At 40.3% G+C, this 21,098-nt stretch overlaps 1 protein-coding gene across 2 annotated transcripts in view; it reads left to right on the top strand.

Moving 5' to 3' along the window:
- Positions 1–19,302, top strand: part of NAPB (NSF attachment protein beta) — a 60,244-nt gene extending 40,942 nt beyond the window's left edge. For both annotated transcript variants that reach the window (XM_004441939.3, XM_087445706.1), the window contains 6 exons: positions 5,749–5,804; positions 5,974–6,058; positions 13,392–13,496; positions 14,525–14,593; positions 14,955–15,005; positions 16,206–19,302. In XM_004441939.3, coding sequence (XP_004441996.1) covers positions 5,749–5,804; positions 5,974–6,058; positions 13,392–13,496; positions 14,525–14,593; positions 14,955–15,005; positions 16,206–16,316 — 477 coding nt within the window. In that variant the 3' untranslated portion in view covers positions 16,317–19,302. The remainder of the gene's footprint in view (positions 1–5,748; positions 5,805–5,973; positions 6,059–13,391; positions 13,497–14,524; positions 14,594–14,954; positions 15,006–16,205) is intronic.
- The last annotated feature ends 1,796 nt before the right edge of the window (positions 19,303–21,098 follow it).

Genomic DNA, 21,098 nt, shown 5'->3' with positions numbered 1-21,098 from the left:
CAGAAGGGTTGCACTGCCTAGGATCACTCAGGTTGGAACCAGTGGAGCTGATGTAAAGCTGGCCCCAGCACTGAGTTTTCTCCTGTCTCGCGCTGACTTCTCAGTCATGGGATCACCAGCAGGGCTGGAGTGTATCTCAGTGTGAGGAAAACACATTTGTTAGGCTCCAGAGGCTGCCTTAGCTCAGACTGGAGACAGATGTTTATGTAAAACTGCTCCTGAGTACTGTGTAAGACAACAGATGTGAGTCAGACAGATAGACAGTAGTGGAGGAGATCATTGCTAGTTACTGTCAGACTAATGAACGCTAAGCGTGCTTGTAGAGATTACTGTCCCATCCTGTCTCAATGGTCATGGCACTCCCTGGGCCTGCTGCGGCATCAGACAGTTGTCACTCTTCCTCTTTGTTTCACTTCTTCCCTCAGCGGCTTCTGGAACACTGCCCCCACCTGGTTCGGTGGCCACCTCACTGAGCGCTCTCTCCCAGCTCCTTGGCTGGTGCCTCCTCTTCTCCCCCTCTAGTGTGGGGTGCCCCAGGGTTGGGTCCTTGTCTTTTCTCACTCTGCATTTGCCCCTTGGTACTTCTCTCTGCACGCAGTCAGCATCACAGCTTTAAGTGTCATCTGTATGCCAGTGACATGCAAATCTGTCTGCAGTGCAGACCTCTCCTGAATATCACATTCCCGTATCCCCCTGTCTGCCAGCCCCTCCACTTGCGTCCAACAGTCATCTTAAACCCAGCATGTCTGAGCCTGAATTCTGATCTCGTCCTGCCTGTCAACCCAGTGTTCCCCTGCAAACCACAGGCCTCTTTGCGTTCTCTTTCTCCATGTCCAGTCTGTAAGCAATTTCTGTGGGCACTGTCCTCAAAGCTCCTGAGTCTTAGCACTTCTGACTACCTTGTTGTCCCTCAGCTTTCACTGCATTACGGCAGTAACTTCCAAACTGGCCTCTCTGCTTTTACTCCTGCCCCGCTACCATGTAGCAGAGCAGCTAGTGATCCTTGTAGGCAGTAAATCAGACTGTTTCTCTGCTGCTTGCAACCTGACATTGGCCCTCCCCTTTATTCAGAGGCACAGTCAGAGTCTTGCAGATGGCCTCCAACTGCCCACTAATTTGCCCCCTCACCCATGTGCCTCTCGGACCTCTCCTCTTACTCTTCTCCCCCTTTCTCCGCACGCTGTACCCTGCCGTGGCCACCCTGACCTCTTTACTGATCCTCACACATGCCAGATGAGCTCCTCCCTCAGGACCTTTGCACCACTGTTCCTTCTGCCTGCAGAGCTCCCTAGATGTCCACGTGGCTGACTTCCCCTTGTGCTTCAGGTTTTTGCTCATTTGTCACCTTTTTTTGTTATACAGCACAAAATTTGCGGACTTGTTACATAAAATTCATTATTTGGCCATTTTTATCATAATATGCCGTGTTTTTCCAAGGCTACCCTCTCTCTGATCTTGACTAGATCAGGGCTACCAAGCACAGTGGCATGTGCACCTTCTTTTTGGAGAGGTTATCTGCAGATCCTGCAGGGAGATGATGAGCCCAGATCTGAGCTCTTCTTTGTTCCCTGGTGTAAAATTGATGAAGGAATAGGAGGGAGACAGGTCTGGTGTGGCTGGGATATTTATTTGGTCAGGGTGTCTTGGGTGGGCACAATATCTTTATTGAAGGTGAATCATCTTGGGGAGATCAGCACTCATGTGCAGAGCATCTTGCCAGCTGAGTCTACTTTGTCACCTCCCTGTCCATGGTGGTCAGAAGAGCACTCTGAAGGTGGGAGCCCATAGCACTGTGTCATCTCTGTTGCCAGGGCATGGTCTCGGGCAGCCACTTCACCACATGGGTCTCCTTAAAATGCAGGGTAGGTAAAATAATCTATGGCGCACTCTTATTTTCCTCCTTTTTTAGAAAAATTGATTTGTCATGGCAGCTTCTAAAGCCCCCCTTCCTTGGTGTTCCTGCCATTCTGCGAGTTGGCCAGTAGGTGGCATCTTCTTTCATTGATATGATGTGTTCTTTTAAAGCAATTTAAGAATATTGCTCAACACACACACAGGGTTAACTTGTCATATTCCCTGATGTTTGGGCTCTTGTGTTTAGAAACATCATCACCGTCATTTCCCTGGTTGGACTCACTGTATTGTGGTAGGTGGTGTATGAAGTTTAAATTAGAAAAATCAGACACACCAAGGTATCTTATATCTTATTTATTACAGATCAATTTCATCCCTGTTAATACTGGCCACTCTATGTTCTCTGATTCATTCACAGATTTTAGCTAGTGAACCATGAAGCGTGAAGTTTATTAAACTCATATTACTTGACTTCATGAAGTAAAACACTGAACCAAATAATAGTTGGGTCCTTTTTAAATGGTCTTTTAAAATATCCAGAGGAACTATGACCCATTTGTGTTTTAGCCCCTAGAGAACATGACTTCATACTGTTTGTTACAATGTAGGATAGATGTCTGTGGCAAGTTCGTGTTAGTTCCTCTCTAGGGGTATATATTCTAAAAGAATTGATCCCATCGGAAGGCTGTTGAAAGTTATTTCATCCACAAAATGAACTGTTAAGCTTGAGCCCTGGAAATTGCATTTGCTTTAAGACACTGATGATGACTGTAGTCCTAGAGAGCTTTGTCTCATTTCAGGATCCGTGTATTCTCCAGCATCGTGACACTTAACCAGGTTCCCCAAGGAGGAATATTGTAATTCCTTTGGCACGCTACTTAAATAATAGGATAATCAGGCTGGTTTTCATGTCTGGATTTATTGTTATTGTGCTGTTGTTATTGGTGGCTGTGTTCTACTTTTGATGTTTGTTGCTATCCTTGAAATTGTAAGATACAGCAGGCCAGTTTCTAGTGTGTAAGTGTCTGTTTGTGCCTGGTAAGTTTCACTACATGTTAAAAGTTCAGACTAGGTGTAGACATGCAAAGATAACCTGAGGCCAACCTGTTTTCTCTGAAACTTCTCTGTTAAGGCTGTAGATAAGCTTTCCTTTCAACTTTGGTCTCTGACAGAACTTGGGACAACCATGAAATTTGATTATTAGTTTAATTAGCATTATTAAAAACCAAACTTTAAGTTTTTCTTTTATGTGATAAATTTAGCTATAGTTTACAGTTATAACATTTTGATGAAGCGATACCGTTATCTAATAAGTGTTAGGTTAAACCAAATTAGTGACATTTGACCTTTTTTTTTAACCCCCAAAACAGCAGTTACATATGGTTTAAGCCAACCCTATTCATTGAGTTCTGGTGCTGTAAGAACTAGGAAGATAAGTAGCTATGCTCCCTCTCTGGGGAGAGCTTGTATAATCTGATACTCTGCAGAAAGATTTGGTCACGTTTCTCATACCTTACCATTTATGGCAGTGGGAAAGAGTGCTGAATACTGGGGAGAGTGAGGACAGTTCAGAGATTATTTTTGATTAATCATAAATTCACTGACTAACTTTTCTTTCTGGGGCATTCAAATTAACCAAGATATTGGTAGTAGTTAATAGGGGACCCTCATGTGAAGTGCAGTTTGCATTCATTCACCTAGCGTCTGTTTACTGAGCACCTACTACATGACAGGCATTGTGCTGGGCTCTGGGACATAATGGTGAGCAAAACCGCCATGTGACCTGCCTTCACAGAGCTTAACATTTTAGTAGGGGAAGATGTGCATTCCTCAGATAATTGCACACATGTATGTATGTGACAGCTCTGACTTGTGCTCCAAAGGAATATATTCTACCAGGCGTTTTCTGGGTGCGTCTAGTATAGTATATTTGTTAAAAGAGACTATAGTGTTCTTTAATTTTAATATTTCATGAAGGACTTTCCATATTGAGCTTTCCCTCCATTAATTTTAATCATAGCACATTAGCCCATTATATTTCACCACTTAAATTGTTTCTGTGATTTCTCCGATTATAAATAATGCTGATAAAATTTTGGGGGGAGCATAGTAGTCAGGGTGGGCTAAATGACTGAAACAAATAGACGCAAAACATAGTCATTCGAACAGAGAAGCGTCTGCTTTTCACAAACCGTCCGCGGTGCTCTACAGCCCAGACTAGGCTAATGTTGGCCCTGCCCCCTTCAGCCTGTGGCTTCAGAGGTGGCTCTGCTCTCTTGGTCATGGTCACTACCACCTGCAGGACAGGGAGCCTGAGGCTTTACAGGCAGGTCTGTTTGTTTCCAGTCTGCTCCCTGACCAGTAACCACACCACAGTGGTTTTCTAACATACTTCCCTAGCCTGTTTTATTTTGTTTGTTGTTTTCTTGTCCCTGGGCCTCTTTTTTAACTCATTAGGGCTGCCTTGAAGTCATGGAACTGATAGTCTCAAGTGGGAAGACAGCACCTGTAATCTGATTCTTGCATTGTACTACCTCCCTCTTACGGGCTTACTGGGAAAATCTTGAAACTTAAGGCAGAGGTCTACAAACCCACCACTTGTTTATGTATGCCCTCAAGCTAAGAATGGTTTTCACATTTTTTAATCATTGAGGGGGAAAAAAAGCATTTTATAACGCATAAAGATTATATGAAACTGAAATTTCGTTGTCCATAGATAAAGGTTATTGGAACACAGCCGCAGTCATTCATTTATATATCATCTGTGACCACTTTTGTGCTACTGTAGGAGAGCTAAGTAGTTGCAACAGGTCATATGGCTCACAAAGCCTAAAATATTTATTATCTGGCCTGTTACAGAAAAGTTTGCCGGACTGGTTTAAAACATTGTTCAGACTTCTCTGTTGCCATTTGGGGTATAGAAGCCGTTGGCCTTTCCATCTTATGAGGCTCTGTTTCTGTACTTGATCTGCTTCCTTTCATAATTGCCTACAAACAGGCTGATTCTTTCTCATAAAACCTTGCTGAAAACAGTAATCCAAACTATCATCTGGCTCTGTATAGAGATTCTTCCCATCGGGTTTCCGGCTCCACTAGGCACGTGTTTTGCCTTCCAAATTGTCACATGGTTGATTTCACCAAATCTTATGCCACAGAGTGATAAGGGCCTTCCAGCTTTCCAGCCTGCAACCCGTTTCCTCTCCACTTGACTCTTAATTCAGCACCACACATTTTAGATGGAAGGCATCACCCTTATTCTAGATAACAGTTAAGGTGTTAGTGAGCATAGTCTGTGCTGCTGTAGTGAGCCATAGGTCTAAAATGCAATAGAGCTTCATATGTCTCTAAAATAACAATCCAGTGTAGCCGTCCTGGGTTTGGCAGTGGTGGGGACATGGGGGTTGGGGTACATTCTGCCCTTTGTAGTTATTTAGGAACCAGATAGAAGTTCTGCCATCTTCAACTTGTGAAATGTCACTCTAGACTTGGTCATTGCCATTCTAGCTCATGGGAAGGGGAAAAGGCTTGGAGAAGGATGCAAAGTCAGATGGATGGGCCAAGACTGGAAGTAGCCCATTGCATGTCTGTTTCATTCTACTGGAAAAAACGGGTCACATGGCTACCCCTAACTGCAGTGGGGGCTGGGGAAGTGGAGCAGCTGGGAATTTGCCATGGGGGAAGGGAAGAAGAGATTTTGATGGACAGGGAGCATTTTACTCCTAGGCTTCTGGAGGTGCGTGCTTTTTTGTATTCCATAAATAAAGTAGGCCAAGTTATGTAAGATTTGCTGTTGGAGTAGGTTTATTTATAGGAAAAAAAATACCTATGCAAATGTAGTTTTTAAATGCAACTCTCCACACAAGTAGCTTGAATAAAATATATGTGTGTTTTCAGGCTATTGCACATTATGAACAATCAGCTGATTATTACAAAGGAGAAGAATCCAACAGGCAAGTATTAGTTTTCTTAATATAATTAAATGGGTTTTGTTATACATGATAAAAGACAAACTTTTACTGTACTCTCTGAGTGTATTGGACCAAATGGAGTTGTACTGGGATATCTTTTTGTTGTTCTATCAGATTGTTATATTTACTCTGCTCTGGTCCTTGATTTCAGTTCAGCTAACAAGTGTCTGCTGAAGGTGGCAGCATATGCTGCCCAGCTTGAGCAGTACCAGAAAGCCATTGAGATCTATGAGCAGGTGAGCTGTCTGTTCAACTTTGAGTAGAAGTCATTCTGAATCTTTTTTTAAATTAAAGTTTTTAGTTAATTTTTCTTTTTATTGAGAAATAACTCACACATCGTGTAATTCATCTTTCTAAGGAGTGCAGTCGGTGGTGTTTAGTTATATTCACCAAGTTGTGTAACCATCATTACTGCCTAATTTTAAAATGTTTTCATCAGCCCAAAAAGAAACCCCATTCCTTTCTCCTCCCAGTCCCTGGAAACCACCGTCTACTTTCTGTCTCAAAGAATTGGCTTATTCTAGGTCTTTAATATATATGGAATCATACAATATGTGGCCCTTTGTGACTAGCTTCTTTTATTTAGCTAATTTTTTCAAGGTTCATCTATGCTTTAGCATATATTTATACTTCATTCCTTTTCATAGCTGAGTAATATTTCATACAGGCATACCTCAGAGATATTGTGGGTTCAGTTCCAGACCACCGCAGTAAAGCAACCGCAATAAAGCGAGTCACGTGAATTTTTTGGTTTCCCAGTGCATATAAAAGTTATGTTTACACTATACTGTAGTCTATTAAGTGTGCAATAGTATTATGTCTAAGAAAACAATGTACATATCTTAATTAAAAAATACTTCATTGCTAAAAAATGCTAACCTTCATCTGTCTAACTGACTAACAAGTCATAATATTTTTGCTGGTGGAGGGTCTTGTAAGAAAAATGCAGTATCTGCGAAGCAAAGCGAAGCGCAGAGAAGTGACTTATGCCTGTCATTTGTTTATCCTATTTATCAATTGATGGACTTTTGGGTTTTTTCCACTTTTGGGCTATTATAAATAAGCTGCTGTGAACATCTGTGTTCAGGTTTCTGTGGGTGTATGTTTGCAGTTCTCTTGGTTATATACCTAGGACTGAGGTTGCTGGGTCATGTGGCAAGTCCATTTTTAACTTTTTGTGGAACTGTCAAGCTCGTCTCCACAGTGGCTGCACCATTTTGCATTCCCACCAGCAATGTACAAGGGTTGCACTTTCTCCACATCCTTACCCATGCTTGTTGTTTTTCGTTTTTTTGATAATAGCCACCCTAATGAATGTGAAGTGGTATCTCATTGTGTTTTTCATTTCCATTTTGCTGATGATTAGTGGTGTTGATAATCTTTTCATGTGCTTATTGGCCATTTATATATCTTTGTTAGAGAAATGTCTGTTCAATTCCTTTGCCCATTTTTTAAATGGGTTGTTAGTTTTTTGGTGTTGAGTTTTAGAAGTTCTTTATATATTCTAGGTATTAATCTCTTATCAGATACGTGATTTGCAAATATTTTCTCCCATTCTGTGGGTTGCCTTTTTACTCTATTATTCATGTCCTTTGATGCATAAAGTTTTAAATTTTGATGAAGTCCAGTTTGTCTGTTTTTTCTTTTGTTGCCTGTGTTTTTCATGTCACATCCAAGAAATCATTGCCCAACCCAAGCTCATGAAACTTTCCCCCTGTGTTTTGTTCTTAAGAGTTTTATAGTTTTAGCTCTTAGGTTTAGGTCTTTGATCCATTTTGAGTTAATTTTCATATATGCTGTTAGGTAAAGGTCCAACTTCATTCTTTTGCATATGGATATCCAGTTTTCCCAGCACCATTTGTTAAATACACTGTCCTTTTGCCATTGAATAGTCTTGGCACCCTGGTTGAAAATTATTTGAGGGGCCGGCCCCGTGGCATAGCGGTTAAGTGCTCACGCTCCGCTGCTGGAGACTCGGCTTCGGATCGCGGGTGCGCACTGACGCATTGCTTGTCAGGCCATGCTGTGGTGGCTTGCGATATAAAGTAGAGGAAGATGGGCACAGATGTTAGTTCAGGGCCACTCTTCCTCAGCAAAAAGAGGAGGATTGGTATGGATGTTAGCTCAGGGCTGATCTTGCCCACAAAAAGGGAAAAAAAAAAAATTATAAAAAAAAAAAATTATTTGACCAATATGTAAGGGTTTATTTTTGGGCTTTCTGTTCTATTCCATTGGTCTATATGTCTGTCTATTCTATTCTGTAACAATATCACACTGTTTTGATTACTATAGCTTTGTAGTAAGTTTTCAAATTTGAAATTAGTTCCTTTATAGGAAGTGTGAGTCCTCCAACTTTGTTCTTCTTTTTCAAGATTGTTTTGGTTATTCAGGGTCCCTTGCATTTCCATATAAATTTTGGGATCAGCTTGTCAGTCTCTGCCAAGAAGCCAGCTGGGATTTTGATGGGGATTGCATTGAATCTGTAAACCAATTTGAAATTGTTGCCATCTTAACAACATTGTCTTACAATCTGTGAACACAGGATGCCTTTCCATTTATTTTAGGTCTTTTTTAATTGAGTTCAACAGTGTTTTATAGTTTCAGCGTGCAAGTCTTACACTTCTTTGGTTAAAATATACTTCTGAGTATTTTCTTTTTGATGTTATTGTAAATGGAATTATTTTCTTAATTTCCTTTTCAGGTTGTTAATTGCTAGTCTTATATACTACAACCTTGCTGAACTTGTATATTAGCTCTAATGATTTTTTTTTTTTTGATTCCTTAGGATTTTCTATATACAAAATCTTGTCATCTGTAAATAGTGGTAGTTTTGTTTCTTCTTTTCCAATGTGGATATGTTTTACTTCATTTTCTTGTCAATTGGCCTGGCTAGAACCTCCAGTACAGTGTTAAATAGAAGTGGCAAGAGCAGACATCCTTGTCTTGTTTTCATATTAGAAGGAAAGCTTTCAATCTTTCACCATTACGTATGATGTTAACTCTAGGTTTTTTGTAGATGTCCTTTATCAGTTTGAGAAAGTTCCCTTTTCTGCCTAGTTTGTTGAGTGTTTTTATCATCAAAAGCTGTTGGATTTTGTCAAGTGCTTTTTTTGCATCTATTGAGATGATCATATGATTTTTGTCCTTTATTCTATTAATATGGCATATTCCATTGACTGACTTTCATATATTGAACCAACCTTACTACATTCCTGGGATAAATCCTACTTGATTATTACAAAGTTTGGGGGTCTCCAAGAATACCTTCACATTCGATAATTCTCTAGAAGGGTTCATAGAACTCATTGAAAGCTGTTATACTCACAGTTATGGTTTATGATAGCAAAAGGGAACAGATTAAAATCAGCCAACGGAAGAGGTGCATAGGGCAGGTCCAGGAGAGTTCCAAGTGTGGAACTTCCTGTTGTCCTCCCCCAGTGGAGTCATGTGAACAGTGCTTACTTCTCCCAACAACAACGTGTGAAAATATGCATAGAGTATTGTCAACAGGGGAAGCTCACCTGAACCTGCTGTCCAGAGTTTTTACTGGGGCTTAGTCGCTTAGACATGGCTGGCCACTCACATGATTGACCTTATTCTCTACTCCTTCCAGCCTTTCCAAAGGTTGAGCTGAACCACAATGCCTAAGGCCCCCAGGTAAATAAGAACACTCTTTCAAGCAGGACACTCCAAGGGTTTAGAGATCACGTCCCAGGAGCCACAGGCAAAGGCCAGACCTCACTTTGTACAAAATTAATCCTTTACTGCATAGTCATGGTGTGTAATCCTTTTTGTAAGTTGTCAGAATTAATTTGCTAGTATTTTGTTGAGGATTTTGCATCTATATTCATAAAGGATATTGATCTTTAATTTTCTTTTCTTCTGATGTCTTTGCAGACAAAGACTTTGGTAGCAAGGTAATACTGGCCTCATAGAATGAGTTGGGAAGTATTCTCATCTCTTTTATTTTTTGGAAGAGTTTGTCAAGGATTGGTGTTAATTCTTCTTTAAACATTTGGTAGAATTCAATGATTTTCTCTTCTGTTTTTCTGTTTTCAAATTCTTTGATTTCCACTGTTATCTTTATCCCTTCCTTCCACTTGCTTTGGATTTATTTTGCTCTTCTTTTTCTAGGGAGTTGAAGTGGAAGCTTATTAGCTTATTGCTTTTCGTCTTTGTGTGTACGCATTTTTAGTGCTATCAGTTTTCCTCTCAGCACTGCTTTGACTGTCTCTCACAATTTTGTTATATTGTTTTATCTTTATTTTAATTCATTTCATTGCATTTATTGATTTCCCTTGAGACTTCCTCTTTGACCTGTGGATTATTTAGAAGTGTTTTGTTTAATTTCCAAGTGTTTGGAGATTTTTCTGTTATCTTTCTGTTGTTGACTTCTAGTTTGATTCTTTTGTGGCTGGAGAACACACTCTGTGTAATTTCAATTCTTATAAATATGTTGAGGTTTGTTTTATGGCCTGGAATATGGTTTTGTCTTTGCATATGTTCTGTGGTTCTGCTGCAGGTGGCATGTTCTATAAATGTTGATTAGATCCTCCTGGTTGATGGTGTTGTTGAGTTCTTCTATATGCTTGCTGATTTTCTATTTCTATCCATTGTTGATAGTGGAGTTGAAATCTCTAACTGTAGTTGTGGATTATCTGTCTTTCATTTCTCTCTGTCTTTGCTTTACATATTTTGCAGCTCTGTTGTTTGCTGACTGCATGATTAGGATTGCTATGTCTTCTTGGTGGGTTGACCCTTTTATCATTACATAACGTTCCCTTCTGTCACTGGTAATTTTATTTGCTCTGAAGTCTACTTTATTTGATATTAATATAGCCTGTCTTGCTCTCTTGATTAGTGTTTATATGATAGATCTTTCTCTATCCTTTTTCTTTCTGCCTGCCTATATCATTATAATTGAATTGAGTTTCTTATGGACAGCATATTGTTAGGTCATGCTTTTTAATCCACTTTGCCAATCTCTGTCTTTTAATTGGTGTATTTAGACTATTTGCATTTAATGTAATTATTGATATGTTGGGGCTTAAGTCTACCATTTTATTTTTTGATCTTGTTTATGCTCTATTTTCTATTTCTCTGTTTTCTTTTTCCTGCTTTCCAGTGAGTTACTTATCTATTGCGTGTTTGAGTATATCTCTTTGAATAGTTTTTTTAGTGATTGCTCTAGGTATTATATTTACATAACTTATCACAGGCTAATGGTGTCATTATTTTAACAGTTCCAGTGAAATACGGAAATCTTATCTTACTTTCTGGCCTTTTACTCTCCTCGTTCAATGTGTAATTGTCTTAAATATTTCCTCTACTTACTTTTAGAACCATATCAGTGTTAATAATTTTTGCTTCAACCATCAAACATAATTTAGAAAACTCAGGAGAAGAAAAGCCCATTGTATTCACCCATATTTTGCTTACTGTGTTCTTTCTTCCTTCCTGATGTTCAAAGATTCCTTCTTTCATTGTTTCCTTTCTATTTAGAGAATATCCTTTTGCCATTCTTTTAGGGTAGGTCTACTGGTGATAGATTCACTTAGTTTTCCTTCACCTGGAAGTGTTTTGATTTCTCCTTCATTCATATAGCATATTTTCCTGGGTGTACAGTTCTGAGTTGATAGTTATTTTCTTTTAGTACTTGAAATGTGTGCCACTTATGGCCTCCATTGTTTCTGATGAGAAGTCTGCTCTCATTCAAGTTGTTTTTCCCCTGTAAGTAGGGTGTTGTTTTTCTCTGGCCGTTTTCAAAATTTTTTTGTCTTCAGTTTTCAGAAGTTTATGTGGCTTGGCATGGATTTCTTTGCTTTTATCCTGTTTGGGTTTCACTAAACTTCTAGAATCTGTAGGTTTATGTTACTTGCCAAATCTGGGAACTATTCAGCCATTATTTCTTCAAGTACTTTTACAGCCCCTCTCTTTTTCTCCTCTTCTTCCAGGACTCAGACAACCTGAATGTTAGACCTTATTTTATAGTCACGTAGGTCCCTGATGCTCTGTTCATTTTTTTTTTCAGTTCATCTCACTGTTGTTCAGACTGAGTAGTTTCTAATGTTTTATCATCACTTCCCTGATTCTTTCCTCTGTCCTCTCCATTCTGCTGTTGAGCCCATCCACTTTTTATGTTGGTTTTTGTATTTTTCAGTTCTGAAATTTCTGTTAGTTTCCTCTTTATATTTTCTGGGATATTTTGCTGGAAATTTCTTTTTCTTTGTTGATGCTTTCTGTTTTTTCTTTAGTTTCAAGTGTTTCTTTAATTGCTCATTGAAGCATTTTTATGAGAGCTCTTTTAAAATCTTGGTTAGATAATTCTAACATTTATGTCATCTCAGAGCAGTCTATCTATTGGTGGTCTTTTTTCTTTCAGCTGGAGATCTTTTCTTTTTTTGGTATGATGAGTGAGTTTTGATTGAAAACGGGACATTTTCGTATTATGTTGTGAGACTGGGTCTTATTGAATTCTACTCTGTCGGCTGGTTTTCTTTGACACTGCTCTAAGGAAGGGGAGTGTCACCTCATTACTGCTAGATGGATTTCAAAGTTCAGGCTCCTCACTTCGCTTCCACTGACATCTAGGGGGAGACCCTTCTTAATTCTGGGCGGAGGTGGCCATTCCAGCCCCTGCTTGCTCTCCACCAGTGCCACGCTGGGGTTGTCCTCGTTACTGCCAGGTGATGGTGAAAGTCTTAACCCTCCACTAGGCCTCTTCTGGGAGATGAGGGGTGCCTTGTTCCTGCTGGGTAGAGGTGGAATCCATGCTCCCCCTGTGGTCTCCGCTGCCTCAGCGGCGGGGGTGGAGGGTGGGCTTGTTGCTAGCTGACAGGGGTGAAGGCTTGCCTCCCTACTTGGCCTTCTCTGAAGCCACCTTGACAGGAATATTGGGCTCCTCCTTGCAGTCTTGAAAGGATGGATGTCTCAGTTCCTTCTTCAGTCTTTTCTGATGTGAGTGGGGATAGGGCCACAGTTTTCCTGTGGTGTTTGGCTGGAGTAGAAGAGTTATTATCTAAACATTTTCTGTCTTGCTAGGCTGCCCCTTTCCTAGTCCTTTGGCTAGAGAGAGCAGACTTTTGTCTATCCTCTTTTTTTGCTATTCCCACTGCCATTTATAGGTTGCTGGGTTTTTCTGTTTCAAGTCAGAGATATATGAGAGAAAAAAAAAACCCAGGGAACTCACTGCTGTGTGTTCCCTTGTGTCTCAAAGTCCCTAGCTTGTCTGCTCTCTTGTCTCTACCTTTCAGTCTTCTTATGTTTGTTTTTTATAAAATGGGGCTTTTAGTTGTACCTAGCAGGAGGAGTAGAGGAAAGTATGTCTATTCCATCTTTCTGGAAGTAGAAGTCTTCCAAGTCATTTTTAACAGATCAGCACTTTAAGCATTATGTACTGGTTCTTGTCTAGTAAAATTTTCTAGTATATGATATTGGCTTAAAGGAATATATTTCATGCTAAGCTAATGTAAGAGAAAGAAGTATTTTCTAAAGGGCAGCAAATGAGAATCAGTTTGCCTAATATAAGAAGGCAAATCTTTTAAATCTAACACTGCTTTCTGTGCCTAGGTTGGGGCCAACACCATGGATAATCCTTTGTTGAAGTATAGTGCAAAGGATTACTTCTTTAAAGCAGCCCTCTGTCACTTCATAGTGGATGAGTTGAATGCCAAGGTAAGGAGTCCTTCAGCGGTAGTTTTCTGATACACCTTACCTATCAGAACAGGCTTCAGGTAACTGTCGTTCTTGATATCATTTCGTTTGGGTCGTGTTCGTTAGTAGCAAGACTAAACTGGGTACATTTATAATAATAGTAATAATAATACCATGATGTGTGTCTCACCTGTAGTCTTGTAACAGCTGCCAAAGCTGGTCTCTTAAAGTTCCCTGTAGCCATGTTTCCTTCAGTAGTTTTGCTTTAAAGAAATTAAGGGCTGGGGCTGGCCTGGTGGCATAGTGGTTAAGTTCACGTGCTCCACTTTGGCGGCCCGGGGTTGGCGGGTTCAGATCCTGGCGCAGACCTACACACCTTTCGTCAAGCCATGCTGTGGTGGCATCCCACATACAGAATAGAGGGAGATTGGCACAGATGTTAGCTCAGGGCCAATCTTCCTCACCTGAAAAAAAAAAAAAAGAAATTAAGAGGCTAAGTGGGAGATAATACAAGTAGAATAACATCCTGTTTTTAAACTCAGAAATGCAGTTGGAATGAGGATTGGGGAGAAAGTGAAAAGTGAAGTGAAAGCTGAGCGACAAGAGGTGAGACTTGAGCAGCCTTGGTGTTGTCAGTGTCTGGAGTTGGAAGGGCAGAATGAAAGCATCTGAGAGGAAAAGCGTTCTTCCCTCCAGCCTCAAGCAGTGGTCTAACTGTGATTTGTTTGGAATCTGGACAGTGTTAAGGAAGAGCTTCTCCACATTTAATGGATGAACACAGATATCTGGTCTGTGAGGTTTTAGGAATTAGATTTGGTTCACATTGTCTTCTCTATAGCAGTTTAATTTAGAAAAATTGTTTTAGAAATTTATTCTTAACTGAAATAGAAAATTCAAAATAAATAGGTTTTCTGTGTTGATTTTGATGTTGAGTTTAACAGCATACTTCTTATACATTTAAGTAGGATATAGATAAATCTTACTGAAGTCAATAGAATGTTCAACGCTTCGTTGAGTCAGACATTAACAAGTGGCTTTTTTTCTCTCAGCTTGCTCTTGAGAAATATGAGGAAATGTTTCCAGCATTTACTGATTCAAGAGAATGTAAATTATTGAAAGTAAGTAATATTAGAACCTTGAAGAAAATAAAGCCTTTGCTGTCAGGTGGGATTGGGTATAAAGTGAAGTTTGCTGAGAACCCCTGGTACTTTGTTGCTTTTGCGTAATAGGTCTCAAATGCCACTAGAGTCAGGGACATAAGCCTTGTGTTCTGAAACAGGAAATGCAGAAATGTTAGCGCAGAAACTGGATCTGTGACTTGGAGTAATTCTTGACTTGTATTTGAATATTTCCCTAATTTTGTAAAGTATTTGGCAACATCAGTAATGTGATACTAAGGCTATTTCTGTAGTTAAAGTATCTATTCATAAATGGAACTTTTTAGCCCACCAAACTAATTTTTCACATTTATGCTACCAGAAACTTCTAGAAGCTCATGAAGAACAGAACAGTGAAGCTTACACTGAAGCAGTAAGTTATGCCTTTATGATATAGTACATTCTTTGAAGGTTTAAATTATAGAAACTTCTTGTCCTTTTTGTTGTGTAAATGCTGAATATTTATTTGAACATTATTCCAGTATACCTAAGTTGTATTTTCCAAAGGTCATGTTTTTTATATCTCACAAACCTTTACAAGTAAACAGTTCTGTTAGCCATGCTGAATTTAGCTGAGGCAAATTCAAGAGACAATATCAGATACTGTTACAATTTGCTGTTTGAATGTTTTCTTTTGAAAATAACATAAATAAGTGTCAAGTAAAATCAGTTAAATATAATTTAAAATATGAAAACAAAGCAGTGAGAGTTTGCTATATTCTTGACATAAAATAAATGGAAGATTTTTTCTTTACATTCATCAGTTTTTTGTTTTCCCATCTTTTGCCATCTTATGTTTAGAATCAAGCAAATTTCTCAGTATCCTCCATTAATATATTCATCATGGCTTTGAAGCCATGGTGGAAAGGAATGTTTTCTCATTTAACTTTTGCTGCCAAACCATTTTCATTCTATTGAAATGTCATTCTTTGGTAACGCATTGAAATAAGTTAAAGGAATTCTGTTTCCACACATCCTATCTCTGTAAGTTCATTTTGTCATGTTCAGTGAATATTGGAGCAGTATCAATTTTCCATGTTCCTTTCTTATTCTTATACAGAGTCTCATTTCCTTTGTCACATTAAATGTGCTCTTCTTCCAATGATAAAGGCTGTTATTAATTTTTGCCATCACATGTTGGCATACAGAGCAATATAAAAAGCACAGGGGGGCCGGCCCAGTGGCGTAGTGGTTAAGTTTGCACGCTCTGCTTTGGCAGCCTGGGGTTCGCAGGTTTGGATCCAAGGTGTGGCCCTACACACCACTCATCAAGCCGTGCTGTGGCGGCGTCCCACATACAAAATAGAGGAAAATTAGCACAGATGTTAGCTCAGGGACAATCTTTCTCACCAAAAAAAAAAAAAAAGGCACAGGAACTTGTCACTAGCTCCATCAAAATAGTCACAGGATAATGAAAAAATAAACAATTCTTAATGAAGATAGTTATAAACTGGAATGAATTGATTTTAAGTGAAAAGTTGGCAGATTATCACTGTAAATGTTTAAACAGCTTGGGGGACTGTTGTTTTGGGTTTTCCTTGGAATAATTCCTGTTCCTCTTCCCTTAAATCAGGTGAAGGAGTTTGACTCAATATCTCGTTTGGATCAGTGGCTTACTACCATGTTGCTGCGTATCAAAAAGTCCATCCAAGGGGATGGAGAAGGAGATGGAGACCTCAAGTGAAATGTTTTTGTCTTTGTGGCATGCAGCTAAACTCCTCTTTAGTTTCATCCTAGGGCCAAGTGATCTTTATGGAATGCCCATTTAATGGCTTAATTTTGTGCACATGAGTGAAACGATCTGTCTGTTGTTTAAGCTCCCACTGTTTGTGTCACTGTGATGTGGGCAGATGGGAAGCTCCTGTGCATATTGTGGATGTGATGGGCTATTTCACGCTTTTCAGAGTTCCCAGAGTTTTCTGAGAACTACTGCAGAATTGTATTCCCGTTATTTTGATATTTGCAGAGCCCATGTTTAGTTTTGCCATGTTCTTATATCCTTTTTCTTGTACTTAAGTACCCCACCCAAATGTTCTGATAAATGCTCTGCATATTCTCTGTTAATTTGCATCTGGTTGTATTCTCTAAATGTATGTGTTTAGGATGGTTGTTAGGAATGAGTTTATGACTTTCCTCATTAGAAATTTGATGTGTGTGTGTGATCTTGTGATTCTTTGGTGGTGCTAGTGGCTAGTCTCTTTGCTTTTTATGTTCTGTGTGCTAACATGCATGTGAAAATTCAGAACAGCCAGGGTCTGCCGGCATCACTTACGTTGTGCGAAAAGGGAGCTTCTTGGCAGTGCTTAGTTCTGTGTGTGGATGAATGTCAAGATGGGTTTGACGGATTGTACTTACACACACACACACACACACAGAAGATCTGTAAGAAACAGAATTTTTTCTTTTCCTGGTGATAGTTTTCACTTTTAGTTGGGGTGGAAATCCCTTTCGTTATGTTCACATAAAGGTGTTGTAACTGGCACATCCCTTTTCTTCACTTTCACGTTCATACACTTTCCCACATTGAGATGCTGCCCTCTGTGCCACCATCATGTAAATCTTCCTCAGGGCCTGGAGATTATCTAAGGGGAAGTTTGAGAAGGTATGCCATTAACTTTATCCATTTATTGAACATGATGAGTTAGGCAGGGTAAGTATGGTTACACAGGTTTACTATATGCCCAGTTGGGGGGACAACCCCAATTAGCTTCCGAGGGGACTTGATTTTTCTCTTAGCTAATGGAATTGTTTTAGCTTGTGTGTTTGAACTCTGTCCTATTATTTTGGTTGACATGATATGTGCTCTATTGATTTATGAACTTGATCCCTACCCATTATGTTACACGCTGACATTGTACTTTAGATGTGGTCGGCATCTCCTCTGTGCATATTTTTAGGCTTAAATGATTTATGTTTGGTGTGTATTTGTTGCCAGACATAGCATGTGGTTCTTTCTAAATTGTGCTGCTGTCATTAGTGATAGATAATGAAACTTCCCATGTTCTGTCAGATAGTAACTAGTATTTGAATGATGTTTTCATTTTTGGATGTCCCTTAGCTGGGATTGGTAGGCTTTTGTTGGGCAGGAGTAGAGTGGGTGTGCCCAGGCCAAGGGCTGACCGAGAAGGAAGGTTTGGAGACAGTGAATAGGTCAGTCTGGGATGAAGGAGAAAGTAGCAGGAAAGGAAGTTGAAAAGGGCCAGCTGAGGCCCAATTATGGAGGCTGTCCCTCAGGTGGCTGTGAGGATTCCCTGGCCGTAGTTGTGGGATCACCTGCACAAGGTGGACTGGTGGGAAGGAAGGTCAGTGATGTCGTAGTGTTGTCTGAGGGTAAAGGGAATGGGCCAGAAGACATGGATACTCTGGCATTGGGCCCTGGAATCTGATAAGAATTCCTTCCTTCCTTCGGAGGGTCTGGGATGCTTAAAAGAAAGATGGCTGTCACTTATTGTACAATTTGGAATGGAGCCCGTTTGGTACTTCTTCATTTCCTGTTGGAATCTCTTATGAAAAAAAAGATGAGCGGTAAAAGTAGATTCTTGTTGCTATACCTAATCTAGTCCACAACCAAATGCACTTTTGTGAAAGTGAGGTGTGTGGAGTGCTTGTAGCCTGTGTCCCTGGGTGTAATCTCTTCCATCTGGAGAGCATTTAACTCCTAGCCAGCCAGCAGGCTTCTTTGTCACTAGTCTAGAAAGTTTGTTTCCACTTGTTAAAAGAACCTTCTGGTCTGACCACTTAAAATAAAAACTAATGATTTCTTTTAAGGCAATTCCGTTTAGCTTGCATCATGACCCCCTAACAAACACCCATCTGAAGAAAGAGGTATGGTTTTTAAAAATAGTATTGGCAACATTTTGTTACATCAGTCAGTCGAAGAGTTGCTTGTTGTATTGAAATAAACACTGGGCTCAGAGTCTGAGTTAAGAATTTTTTGTTTTTAATATTTTCACATGGAAAGAGTAAAAATTATTGTAATGGCTAGAGCAGAGCTGCCAGAAAATAAAAGGAAAATGAGAGGAAAAAAGTCCCATTAACGGTATCCAGACTTCCTTCCCTGAAATGTCTCCTCTCTGTGGAGCAGTACCATGTCTCAGAGGCCTGAGTTAGGGTTTCAGGATTTATAGAATGTTGTTTATGAACAAAACATAATGACTTTTTATGTTACAGTTCTTGTATTTTAGCAAATCTGGGGTTAGTTCATAGTCCAAGTCAGTTAAAATTTCTTACGGGAAAGCTTTACTTCTTGTGGCATTGTTTTTATAGCTTGTGTGAATTCCTTTTTTATTTAATACTTTGAAAACAGTGTTTTTGCACAGTCATGACCATGTGTGATGGCATCTCTGTAACCAAAGTGTGTGCATTTGTTGTTTCCTCTGATACCGTGCATTTAAAATGTCCAAATGCAAACCTTTGTGGCTTTCTTCGGGGGATTTGGCAGCACAGCATGCTGCGTGTGACCCACCTACCTGCTATGTGAGCTGTGATCAGGAGCAGGTTCCTGCCTGTGAAGTTCTGAGTGGGACACTGTGGTGTTTTCCTCTCATATGCTCTCGGGCAGAGGATTATGTTATGAAAACTAACCATGTGATGATAAATCTGCCTTAGCAGAAAGAGTATGTATGTTTTATGTGAACCTGTACAGTAAATAAAGTGGAAATTATGAGTAATATTTTGATGGGTCTTTCCTAGCTAAATTTACACAGACCAAGAGTAGCTTCCTTTCCTTGAAGTTGTTCCCATTAAGTTTGAGGCAATGGACAGTAACATTCTCTAGGCTCTTTGAATATCCATCTAAGCATGAGTTTGACTATGTTACACCCTCCATTACTTGGTGGAAATTCAGGACACTGTAACCGTTTTGCAGGCAGAGGGTTTATGAAGGAATCCGTGATTACAGCCTATCGACTGCAAGTTTGCACACAATCTCTGAAGCCTCACTCTCATCTCTTCCTGATGCCCCATTAAGGAATCTTGCTTGCATCTTTAGTCTACAGTCACCTGGAAAGTTGTGGGAGGAGTGGTTCCTAGAAGACTGTTGTGAGAGTTGCGGGGCGAGGAACCCTGAAGTAACTCAACTCTGTTGGCAGTGAGGGCATTATTTAACTTTCAGATGTCTGTTCAGGGATGGCGCGTGCCCCTGGGGAGGGTGGAGCCCACTGGCCACTTGGGCCTCAGATTCGGGGGGAGGAAGAAGAGGCTGTGTGGGGGAAGTCCAGGCTGGTTCATCCCATCAGAGAACAGTGTTCAGGTCCGTAAGTATATTCACAGCAACTTAAAGGTAATTCAAAGCAGATTTTAAAAAATGAATGGTAGAGGGGCCGGCCCGGTGGCACAGCGGTTAAGTGTGCACACTCCGCTTCAGCGGCCCAGGGTTTGTGGGTTCAGATCCCAGGCGCTCACTGACGCACCGCTTGTCAAGCCATGCTGTGGCGGAGTCCCATATAAAGTACAGGAAGATGGGCACGGATATGAGCCCAGGGCCAATCTTCCTCAGCCAAGAGAGGAAGGTTGGCATCAGAGGTTAGCTCACCAAAAAAAAAAAGAATGGTAGAACAGGCCATCCCAATTTGGGAATTCTGAGAAGTTGTTGACCAGTTAAGGTTAGTTTATCATTCAAATGTCTCTTTTCAGAATCATTATTTCCTAACAGAAGCCACCATGGTGGTTTAAAAACCTGGTTTTGCCAGCCTTGGTAAGAGTCTCTGTACAGATTGGCAAAGGTTAAGTGGGTGGTTTCTGGGGCTTGGCTAGGGTGGCATGACAGATGGCCCTCTGACCCATGTTTGTAGCCTGCTCAGTTCTATCTGCCCATCTTGGTACATGTGAACAAATGACCCTCTGCATGGGTATGCCCCCCCTCCCCCCGAGATAACATTGTTACTTCAAGTGATGTGAACACCATCCTTTAGTTAAGGAGACAGCACTCATTTGGTCTCAAAAAATGTCCCTGGTGTGGCAAGGTATAAAATTTAACAGGTTGGAATTAAATTAAACTACCTATGTAAAACCACATTTCTGTTAAAATCGCTTTTAATAAAAGGCTTCCCCTGCCATATGGCCCCTGGATTTTTACTCTGTACAACAAATTTTGGTAAAACCCAAGGCAGCGAGTGCTTTGGAGTTTGGGCTGAGAGTATTTCCCAGAAATGGTTGGAAGGCACTAATCACCTCCTCAGTGGCCTTTCCTGATGCACAGCAGGGCCACCACTGAGGGTACTTCCCTAATCCTGGATTGGGGACTGACATACTCAGGGTAGCCTTGCTGTCACTCAACGAGGCTGTACATGGATTAAGAGAAATAGAGGGAGATGCCCACAAATCCCTCTGTGATGAGTCTTTGCAGGGTGTTTGGATTTCTCTGTTCTCAGGGGCAGCCTGACCGTAACCCCCAGGAAGTGGACACAGAAATGGATATAGTTGGAGAAGTCTTTGTGATGCAGACTTTAACATTACATTGAAGGAA

The sequence above is a fragment of the Ceratotherium simum genome, chromosome 21 (genome assembly GCF_057802395.1).
Source record: "Ceratotherium simum simum isolate JZ-2026a chromosome 21, ASM5780239v1, whole genome shotgun sequence".
Classification (NCBI taxonomy): Eukaryota; Metazoa; Chordata; class Mammalia; order Perissodactyla; family Rhinocerotidae; genus Ceratotherium; species Ceratotherium simum.
The sequence above is the reverse complement of the archived record's forward strand: the minus strand, read 5'-3'. Positions and strand labels throughout refer to the sequence as shown.